General features: G+C 37.7%; 1 protein-coding gene across 3 annotated transcripts in view; it reads left to right on the plus strand.

Annotated features, from left to right (window-relative positions):
• Positions 1-11,457, plus strand: part of LOC113134555 (uncharacterized) — a 39,979-nt gene that overhangs the window by 16,445 nt on the left and 12,077 nt on the right. Inside the window, exons 6-9 of one of the 3 annotated variants that reach the window (XM_026313997.2) lie at positions 517-801; positions 7,220-7,327; positions 7,693-7,736; positions 8,508-8,969. The exons of the other annotated variants lie outside the window; for them this stretch is intronic. Of the exons in view, the coding sequence (XP_026169782.1) occupies positions 517-801; positions 7,220-7,327; positions 7,693-7,736; positions 8,508-8,672 (602 nt within the window). The 3' untranslated portion in view covers positions 8,673-8,969. Of the gene's footprint in view, positions 1-516; positions 802-7,219; positions 7,328-7,692; positions 7,737-8,507; positions 8,970-11,457 lie in introns of those variants that run through there. 3 annotated transcript variants of the gene reach the window in all.

An 11,457-nucleotide genomic window follows, 5' to 3' on the forward strand; every position in this document is an offset into this window, starting at 1 on the left:
TTTCCAACCCTTTATAAGCCTTGATAACTAAAGGTGTTGACTTTTATGGTGATTTTCATCTGATCTTCCATTGTGTCAGAAATGAACCAAAGTGAAGTAACATAGAGTTTATTGTATGTTGTGTTCACTGTGTTTACAGGGTCCAGTGCTGTGACTCCTGTGTTTGTGCAGAAGGGAAAGGACATAACTCTGGATGTGATGACAGATGGTTTTCATGAAGGCGACATTGTTTTATGGAGATTTAATACATCCAGTGTTATAGTAAGATTTTTACCTGGTAAAGAACCATCAGTCTCTGAAGTTTACACTGGAAGGGTTGAGTTCCCTCAGAAAAAATACTCAGTGACACTGAAGAATCTAAAAGAGTCAGACAGTGGAGTTTACACTGGTCAACTGATCGGGAATGAAGAACAAACAGTAGGTGAACACAAGGTCACAGTCCAAGGTAGGTTTGTGAACACTGAGACACTGATCAGTATCTGCTGCCAAATGTTTGACACAATCTTTCCCCCTCAGCTCCAGTGTCTCCAGTGAAGCTGACAGTGGACTCTGTGTCCAGCAGCTCAGACTCCTGTAACCTCACTGTGACCTGCAGCACACAGGACTCTGACATCACCAGCAGGGTCACATGTGACACCACAACCTGCCATCAGGAGGGAGGAGAGAGCTCAAAGGTCACGACCTCTGGTGCTTCTCTCCGTCTCTACCCGGTCCACAGCACGATAAACTGTAACCATAGCAACCAGGTCAACTGGACCAATGACACGAAAGAGACTGGACAGGCCTGTCTTCTGCCACCTGGTAAGAATCAAAGAGCTTGGACAGGTTTGCCTTCTAATCACTGGTAAGAATAAACGACGCAGCAACCAACTGACAGTAAATTACAGTTTGGACACAGAGCTGTGTACTTCTATACTTCCATACTGAGGGAGTTAGTTTTTGAAGTACCATTTGATGTACAAAACAATATTCAGAATATTCATGAAGTCTCAAATGACTTTTCAACATGATCGACTGAGACATGTCCATGTTTCTCTATCGTGGCTCAGGGGCTATTTTCATGTGTTACGTTGTGTGTCCATATTTCCAAAAGTTTCCACATGTTATTTTGCTCATTAATAGACTGTGTTTGCAGAGATCTGCTGTTATTCACGTTTGATAAACAGTAACATTGGTGCTTTAAAACCCTCTGAGGTTTTAAACAGTTAAATCTGAGAAGTGTCGCAGAGTTTCAGAAATATTTGTGAAGTAAAAACTGAAAAGATGAAAAGATGAACTACTGTATGTTAATATTTCTGATATAGTTCTCTGATTTCTTTGCAGTTGCTAATGGAGCCATTATAATTGGGAGTATCATGAGTGTGGCTCTTCTTCTTGCCACTGGGATTGTCATAATATGTAAGTTTCTGTTTGCAGTGAATATTGTAATTAAGCTTCATTTTTTACATGGAAATCCAGCAGTTCATATCCTTCATCCCTGGAACCTCTCTCATAATATTAGGTCACCACTGAATATTTATTTTGTGTTTACATCACTATAGAGGGCAGTATGTAAAAGAGGTTTTCTTGAAAGAGTAACCTCTGGGTTTCCATTCTGCTTTTCTCTAATGTCTTCGCTTTACAAATTTAAAAAAAAAAGAAAACAGAAAGAGTCAACTCCTCTCACTTTGTGTTAATTGATTTTTAATTATTATTGACAAAAAGAGCCAAGTTTCATCTTAATCAAAGATTATCACGACCATGAGTAACATGTTTCATATTTACCTCAGCTGTACAAATGAAAAACTTTAGTTAGTTGAAGTGGGAGTGAAACTAACACACCTGAACTAAACAGTCTTTCTTAATTACCTCCATCTGTGTCCTGCACCGACTGCTGCTCTGTCTGCTGTTACTGATCCTGCTGTGTGTTCTTACCTGCCTCATCCTTATGTCACTGTTTGTGTCACTGTCCTGTTTGTTTCCATCTGTCCAGACTTTGAGTTCTCATTCACTTCCAGATTTGTGTGTATGTGTAAAGTAATGACAAACATTTGATTTTCCTAACATGGTCATGTGATTTATTTCTAGGAAATAAATCCAGGTCAAACTCTTCCAGAAGGTGGTTCAGCTCAGTCTCCAACATCCACATACGCCTTAGTGGGGTTTCACACTGGGCCTGGAAAATCCACAAACACCATCAACACCCCCTCCTGTCCAGAGACAATATATGCTCAGGTTGATAGAGCTGATAGAGCCTCCCCCCCTTTCCATTGGGATTGTCATAATTTGTAAGTTTCTGTTTGCAGTGAATATTGTAATTAAGCTTCATTTTCTACATGGAAATCCAGCAGTTCATATCCTTCATCCCTGGAACCTCTCTCATATTCCACCCCCCCCATTCCTTGAGCTGAAAACCACAGATACAAGACTAAATGTACTGTCTTCTGTATATAATTAGATTTTATGTCTGTATTTTAACTAAGCTTTTAAAATACAATTCAATGTATAATGTGGATTTTTCTGCAATTTTGAATAAATTTGTAATTACAGCCTGCTCCACAGAATGAAGCATTTTCAATACAGCAACATCTGTTTTCTTTATTTAGTGCACGGTGACAGACCAGTGGATATTAGACAGGAACAATGTACAAAGACTACAGCAAACAACTTAGAGCTAAGCTGTGTATTGTACTGGTTAACACTCATGACTAAGGTGTGAAGAAAGTGCAGCAGTCTGTAGATCCATCCATCCATCATCTATACCCCCTTATTCCTCTTTAGGGTCCCAGGGATCTGCTGGAGCATATCCCAGCTCTCTCTGGGTGAAAGGCAGGGGTCCACCCTGGACAGGTCCCCAGTTAGCCTGTAGATCAAAATATATAAATAAATGAGGAGGGAAAAAGGAGAGAAATTAGAAAAAAATAAGAGGGTGATGGGTTAAATGATAAGATTGTAGAATATATGGAAGATGTTTAAAGGATAAAGATCTAGATGTATTGATATATATCAATAGCTGCATTGGCTGCATCAATCTTGTTGCTGATGTCTTTGCACATGCTGCCACTGATCATCCTGCCTGCACAAACCACAGGGAAGTTATGGCCATTTTCTTGTCTCTGCTCAGCTGAATAAGGTTTGTGATCAGGATTTTATTAAAACTGCTAAACAACAGTGAGACTTACAGTAATGTCTCATCTTTTCACCAGGTCACAATGAAATGGAAAGTTTTGTATCAGGGTGATGGGTCTGATAACTTGTTAGCTGATGAGAGAAGATTAGAGAGATCCCTGTGCAGAAGATAATGGGTGTCTCTCTATTGGGACGACACCCTTGGGTGGATCACCTGTGTCTTGCGCGCATGCCAAGTGGATATCCAACCCCAGATGTTTGGCACATAGTGTTTAGCAGCAGAGTGAGGACCGGGCGACCTGGAGGGCAGACTGCAGTGTTGTTTATATCCACTAGATGTCCTCAGCGTGTCGAAACGGTTTGTCTGGATTATTTCAGCCTATAAAAAAGCTTAGAAAGTGTCATGTTGACATACTGTCAAGGTTAATTCATAAACAGCCTTTTCTGAAGTTACACACTTAAATGCAAGAAGTGCTCCACCAGGAAAAGCTCCCCCTCATTTCTCCCACTAGGAAAGTGTCACATCCATGAAACCACATCGATGTGGTTAAGTGGGGTGAGTTCAGAAAAGGCTGTTTAAGAAATATCCTTCAATCTAAAGTCAATACTTTTTTTACATTTCACAAAAATACAAAGCACTAATGTTTTATATTATGCTGTTCTGCTGAGTCCTCACTCTGCTGCTAAACAATATTCCAATACACTTTGTAGTTATATATGAACTTTAATGAGAACAGAGGTGATGTAGAATAATAACGCTAATGACAGAGACTGTGCTCTTGTTCTTTTTCTGGCACAACGTTTCCGGTAAGAGGAAGATAAAAGCTGTCGCATCTTTCATCACATGTAATGACCTGCTGACTGTGGTCATGGATCTTATATGTCTCTGTGCTGTTCTCTTGGTTTCACAAGGACAAATACAAGGTAATGTCCAGTCTTAATTTCGTTGACGAAGTATTTTCGTTATAATTTTCGTCAACGACAAGTTTTCACTGACGAAAACGAGACGTTAACTAAATAAAAATAAATAAAAACGAGACCAAAATGTGAGTCAGGGACGTTTTTAGAAAAGATCCAGTCAGAATTAATCTTCTTAGACGCACATTTGAAAAGTTACTGATCCACTTAGTGAAGCGGGATGTGGGTTTGTGTCTGACTTCAACTATAATAAAATGGAAACAGCTGGAGAAAACAAAGAGAAGATATATGGGTCAGTTTGATGTAATGTCATTCCTGCTAAATACAGTTTCTCTCTGAAATATTTTGGAGTTTCTCTTTTGCTTTAAAGAATGAAGAATGTCCTATGCAGGTTATAAACAATGCATATCTAATTTTTGGTCTTTCATGGAAAGGCCATATTCCATATATGTTTAATGAAACTTGTTTTTTATTTAATTTTAATTTAGAATATTTTGTATATTACAATAGTTTTACTAAATTACACTTAAACCCAATAGATTTAGTCTAAATCTAGACTAAAACTAAAACAAAGCAGATGACTAAAATATGACTAAAACTAAAATTGCATTTTAGTCAAAAGACTATGACTAAAACTAAATTAAAATCTACTGTCAAAATTAACACTGGTAATAAGGCAGCTTATTTCTTTCTACTGATATTTCAAGTTTTGCAGCGTCTTGTTCTGTTTTTAAAATTTGGAAAAGTAGAAACTGAAGCATTAAAGTATCTTTGTAAACGGTGTCAAGAGAAACTAAATGTAGTTGTAACAATAAACATCAGACAAAATCAAACTTAAGTTAATTAGTTATAAGACAGGAACAAACTGCAGTCACCACAATGGATAAAGAAAAATAAATAGAAAATGCTTGATGTCGTGTGTGGATGTATGACCAGAGAATTCAAAGGTAGTTTTTAAACTGCAAATACAGACATTACTTTTCCCTGATTGAGATAAAAGACAAGAAAGTATATGTTAAATGTACATTATGCTCAGGAACAAAGCGTCTCTGCACGTCAGTTTTCAGCAGGAGCTGCTAATCTCATGAAAACACCTCTGATCGGTGCACGCGTCTGTAAAAATAGTGGCGAGCAGCCTAAACCCAGGAGCCTGTTTACATTAAAACAAATGGAATATATCCCCAGTCTCATTCATCAGGATTTAACAGGCACAGTTTTTGAATTAACAAGTTATTTTATTATGACAAATGCAACATTGACAACAGTGAAGTATTGAGGGAAACTGTAGTCAGATCTTAATTATAAACAAATTCAAATGATAAAAACAATGTGAATTGGACTTGCATATTCTTAATGTGTTGAACGAAAGATTCTGAACAATAGTGGTGAGAGGGGAAAGAAGAAGGAAGCAAGTTCCCTGTTTTTCAATAGAGACAGAATAAACAGACTCTGCAAAATTAAAAAGAAAAATATTGACTAACATCTTTGTCTCTGGGATCAGTTTCACCTGTTCTCATTTTTCCTGGGTCAAATAGAAAAGTCAGTATTATTAGATGTCTGTGGTGACACTAGTAGAACTAGTAGTAGTTGTTGCAGCAAATATAAAGAATTCTTGAGCATTTTGTTGTATTACAAGTCTTTTGCTTTCAAACAGTTTTGAACAGAGAAACATTGAGCAGCAGGAACAACAAAGCAAAAATATTTTCTAACCATCAATAAACCACAATAAGTTTAAATATTTCATTTTGTTAATGTCACATGATCATAGGCTGTGAAGTACAGACACTTATTAAATGTTCAGTACTGAAAAAAATACATATTGTGTTTGATTGTGTGTTTGTGTTCACTGTGTTTACAGGGTCCAGTGCTGTGACTCCTGTGTTTGTGCAGAAGGGAAAGGACGTAACTCTGGATGTGATGACAGATGGTTTTCATGAGTTAGACTTTGTTTTATGGAGATTTAATACATCCAGTGTTATAGTAAGATTTTTCCCTGGTAAAGAACCATCAGTCTCTGAAGTTTACACTGGAAGGGTTGAGTTCCCTCAGAAAAAATACTCAGTGACACTGAAGAATCTACAAGAGTCAGACAGTGGAGTTTACACTGCTCAACTGATCGGATCTGCTGAAACTCAAACAGTAGCTGAACACAAGGTCACAGTCCAAGGTAGGTTTGTGAACACTGAGACACTGATCAACAGTATCTGCTGCCAAATGTTTGACACAATCTTTCCCCCTCAGCTCCAGTGTCTCCAGTGAAGCTGACACTGGACTCTGTGTCCAGCAGCTCAGACTCCTGTAACCTCACTGTGACCTGCAGCACACAGGACTCTGACATCACCAGCAGGGTCACATGTGACACCACAACCTGCCATCAGGAGGGAGGAGAGAGCTCAAAGGTCACGACCTCTGGTGCTTCTCTCCGTCTCTACCTGGTCAACAGCACGATCAACTGTAACCATAGCAACCAGGTCAGCTGGACCAAAGACACGAAAGAGACTGGACAGGCCTGTCTTCTGCCACCTGGTAAGAATCAAAGACAAAACAACCAACTGGCAGTAATGTACAGTTTGGAGTTATCCCAATTAGAGATTATGTCATGTTAAGTTGTTATTTACTATAAATATGTTACAATATCTGGATTTCACTGTGTTTTGTGGCTGTGGGATTTGATCATTTCTCCAGCAGAGATGTCCCAAGCTGATCCTAAGTGTCACTATCCTTGTTGAACCTGGTGTATTTTAATGGGTCAGTATCTGCTGAAATAAAGTTAAACAATGCAGATCTTTATTTATTTTTCATCTACTGCAGTTCTCAACCTGGAGCTGTACTTGTTTCTTCAATCATACTCAGGGAGATTATTTTCTCAGTAGAATTCGGTGCAAAAAATAATGTTCTGTTTTTGCCTGTTCAGTAACTACAGTGTCATTTAACTCTTTTATGTTTTCTCACTCATATGGCTTAGTTAAGGTCTGTGGAGCGATAAAAGTAACACAAACAAAAATGTTTGTGTCTGAACATGTCTAACCAGTGATTATGTTCATCACCACAATGTTAGTGGGAAAATTTACTATAATCACTGAAATTCTAGGAAATGGTTGGTCTGAAGATGGAGTGTTACAGTTGTTCAGTTTCTCTCATGTTGTATGTGAACAGGCATCATTTCCTAATCTGATTTAGTTTTTCTTTACAGATCAACAACACAGACATGTTGTTATTGTCCCCGTCCTTGTTGGCATCTCAGTTCTCATACTTGTCTTTGTATTATTTCTTTGTTATCGAAGGAGAAGACAATGGCAGTGTAAGTGTGAGCATTTTAACATCATACCAAAGTAAAATGATCAAAATCCTGTTCATTTTCTGTGAACAAGAATTTAGTCTCCTAGCAGTGTTATTCTTTCCCCTTGTGTTATTATGCAATGCAGTATAGTCATGACATACATGAACAGACCCTTCAAAGGGTTTACAGTATGGATGGGAACCATGATTCATTACAGTTAATGACTCCTGAGTAACTTTAAGCACATATACTGCAAATATACAGTAGGTTTATATGGGACTGATGCATATTTCAGATAATTCTGGTTCAAATACTGTAGGAAAACATGACGTTGTAAATGTAATGAAGCTAAATAGTGACACATATTATTTATAACTGACTTGCAGCTAAACCAGAGGTCATTGAAAACACAGTGTATGCAGTTCCTGAGGTAAGAATCTTTAAGCATATTTAAACCATCATTCTCCCAAATTTGTATCAGCAAAACAAACATTGAACAGAAATTCAGATTCAAACAGCTGATAACATTTGAAGAAACAGGCTAATTCAATGTTTTCATAATCAAAACAGTCTCACATACATATTGATGATCCCTGCAGTATGGACATTATACAGTTCCCTGACAAACTTGTTGATTTACTTTCTGTGACCTCTGACCCTTTGCTACCAACAGCTGCATCCGTCCATGTTCCTGGTCCTGCTTCTTGCTCCTAGCTGCCACATGTCTACATCACTGACCTGCTGTTTGCTTGTGCTAACACAAAATGTTACAGACCCACTGAAGAGTTTCTAGATGATCCATGTCTCCAAACACCTGCTGAGGTCTTGTCTGCCTATTAGTCCACTCAGACTGCAGTGTGCTTCATTCTGCTTCATATGTGCAGTGAAACTGCTCAATGTGTGTTTGTTGTATTTTATATATTGCCTTTTTTCATATTGGTGTTTTTAAAAACCCCAATACTATACCTCATTTACATTGGGACAAAGGTTTTTATGCATGTGTATGTATGTTTTTATGTTTGCCTGTTTTTGAATGTGACCTACAGTAAGGTACATGTGACCTCATACTGAGCTAAAAGTTTTAAACCTCTGAAAAATACTATAAAACGCTGTTTTTATTAGTAGCAGAATTACATTAGATGGTAATGGCATCATTAAAAATAAAGTTGTATAGTAAAAGTTTACTTGTTTTATTTTTCAGATCCAACCATCACCACAAACTTTGGATGAAAGTTCAGTCAATGATGCTTCAGGTCCAACCACCACCTATGATTTGGTAGGACCTCACACTGGATCCACTGAGACTAGAACCAAGAAACCGCCAGAGAGCCTGTACGCTCAGATAGAAAAACCTCAAAGGTCCTGAAAACATTCATCAGGAAGTGTGGGAATATACACAGATTCCCAGTTTGTATGGAAGCGTTGCCCAAAACAGCACAAAACCCACCAATTTTTAAAAAACATTTTATTATAGCACCATTCAGTTTGTTTGACCAAGTATGTGTGCAGGCACAAAACAGTAATATGAGGTCAAAATGATTAAAAATGGATGGGTAACACTTTACAGCAAGGGTATAACTCATCTCTCTAAATTATTTTAGTAGTATAAAATACACACTCCATGTATTTAAAACACATTCCTCTTTGAGTTCAACCCTTGAATATTATTCATTGAAGTGTCATTCAGTTTTTTCTGTATCATGTTTTCTGTGCATTCACTTAGCAAAGATCCTAATGAGCATATATTTTACTGTGTAGTTATATCAAACATAATGTACATACATAGTTTAAATGCTGTCCACATTTACTGTATCAGTCAAGGTCACTTCTTTATTTCTAACTGGGGATGTAATTGTGTGTGTTGGAGGCAGAAGTATTGAATAAGAAGAATAAATACATGAATAAATACAGTAAATTGATGAATTTGTGTACTTTAAAATATAATGTGATTCAAATTTATAATTCAATAATTTAAGAGCAGCGCTGCCCTTAATTAATTTCGGTGGCACCGTTAGCACTGTTGCCTCACAGCAAGAAGGTTCCTGGTTTGAAACCCATCAGGGGCCTTTCTGTGTGGAGTTTGCATGTTCTCCCTGTGCTTGTGTGGGTTTTCTCCAGGTACTCTGGTTTCCTCCCACAGTCCAAAAACATGTATGTCAGGTTGATTGGTGACTCTAAATTGCCCGTAGGAGTGAGTGTGAGTGTGTGAGGTTGTTTGTCTCTATGTGGCCCTGTGATGGACTGGTGACCTGTCCAGGGTGTACCCCTGCCTTTCACCCAGAGAGAGCTGGGATAGGCTCCAGCAGATCCCTGTGACCCTAAAGAGGAGTAAATGAGTATAGATGATGGATGAAATAAGTTAATTAAATCATTTGTTGCTAAAAATAAATGATTCAAAGTATTGATTGTGAAAGGGATTGATTGAAATTTATTACAATTCATTAAATGTAAAAAGGCAAAATATAAATGTTCTTGCATCTCTCCTTCCTCTCAATCAGCCTTAAACCTCCACCTGCAGTTTGGCTTTTGGTGTGTGGGAGAATGAAGGAAGGAGGAGAGAAACAGTTTTGAAAAAATCTGCATTTGTATTAAATGTGACATGTGGAGTTTTCTTGTAAAGAGACAATGTTTACTACATTTAAAAAATCTGTTCATTTGTTCAAAAGTTTACTCTTTAATTCATAATGCAGCTGTTCTTGTTATGAGTCCCCTCTTGGGACTTCCTGCCGGGGACGTTTAAACTGACGGGACTTCCTGTTTTCCCCCTGCATCGGTCCCCGGCAGCTTTACGTTTGTCACTCATTATTCACACCTGTCTCCAATTACCTGTTTCCGCTCTCTATAAGTTCTCCCTGTCTTCCTTTGTTATTTGCAGAAGCATTAGCCTATGTTAGAGTGTTTGGGTTTACTGTTCGACATATGTAACGCCACACCGTTCTGTCGTGATTCTATGTTACCGCTACAGCTAACTTTGTGTGTTTCTTTCCTGATCCCTGGGACATCCAGGGAGTTTATTAAACTTGCTGTCCTGCATTTGGGTCCTGTCACTCCTTCCTCCTTCCAGCACCGCAACACGTAAAAGTTCCCCTTTGAAAACATTTGTGACTCTGGAATAACAACATTACATTTGATGTCATGTACAACCTTTCAATCTTTTATACATTTAACAAAGTGGATACTGTTAAAGCAACTTTACATACATTAATGAGTTGATGTGTGTGTTTCTATATGTACTGTGATGGTGGTGGGAGGAGTCAGGATTTCAGATGTATATTTATAATATTTGGTGGGTTGGAAAACAGTTTTTTACTTAAAATGACTTGACTTCAAGTCTTTATGATCTGATGTGTATTTCATGTACATCTTATTGTCTGTGTCCCATGAATGTATTGTTCTTGTCTGCCCAAGGGCCTATAGGCTGAAAATAGCAGTAGCCTATTTACTAAAACCTGGTTATTTTATACAAGATTGTTTTATGTGTACTGTCCTTGTTTATTAAATAAATTACAATTACAGTTAGCCTACAATTAGCTTGAACATGTTGTCAAAGTGGTGAAGTTGTTTTCTTAATTTGCTTGTGATTTGTCTATTTCCTAGTGTTTTTTAAGTTTCAATGTGTAAAAAACTACCAAAAACAAAATGACTTCACTTAAAAGACTAAAGCTAAATCAAAATCAGGTGCCAAAATGAACAGAGCAACACATCATCTCATGGCCACATAGGAGCATGTTCACTCACAGCAGCTGTGCCATCACACACTCAGACAGTGAATGAAGAAAGGAATAGGGAGAACAGTGGAGACAGACCATGGGAGAAGTAAAGAAACGATGCAGATGATTCAAGATTTAAAAAGATGAAAAGCAACAGAGAGAAACTGATTCAGGACCAGTTGAGGAGCCATCTAATAGACAGGTTTATCTGTCCTGAAGAACTTGCTCTGAACATATGTGCCAGAAATACAAACACTAAAGGGCTATTATGGTTTGGCAGATATTTGCATTAGACACATTTATAGACAGCACAGGAAAACATTTAGAAAGTTTCAGCTGAGAAACACAAAATGCAGATTGACAAATATAAATCAAACATTTATTAAAGTTAAATTAAGAATAAATTGTACAGAAAATATTTGGTGGCAGAACCAGCAACAG

This window comes from Mastacembelus armatus, chromosome 17 (genome assembly GCF_900324485.2).
Source record: "Mastacembelus armatus chromosome 17, fMasArm1.2, whole genome shotgun sequence".
Taxonomy (NCBI): domain Eukaryota; kingdom Metazoa; phylum Chordata; class Actinopteri; order Synbranchiformes; family Mastacembelidae; genus Mastacembelus; species Mastacembelus armatus.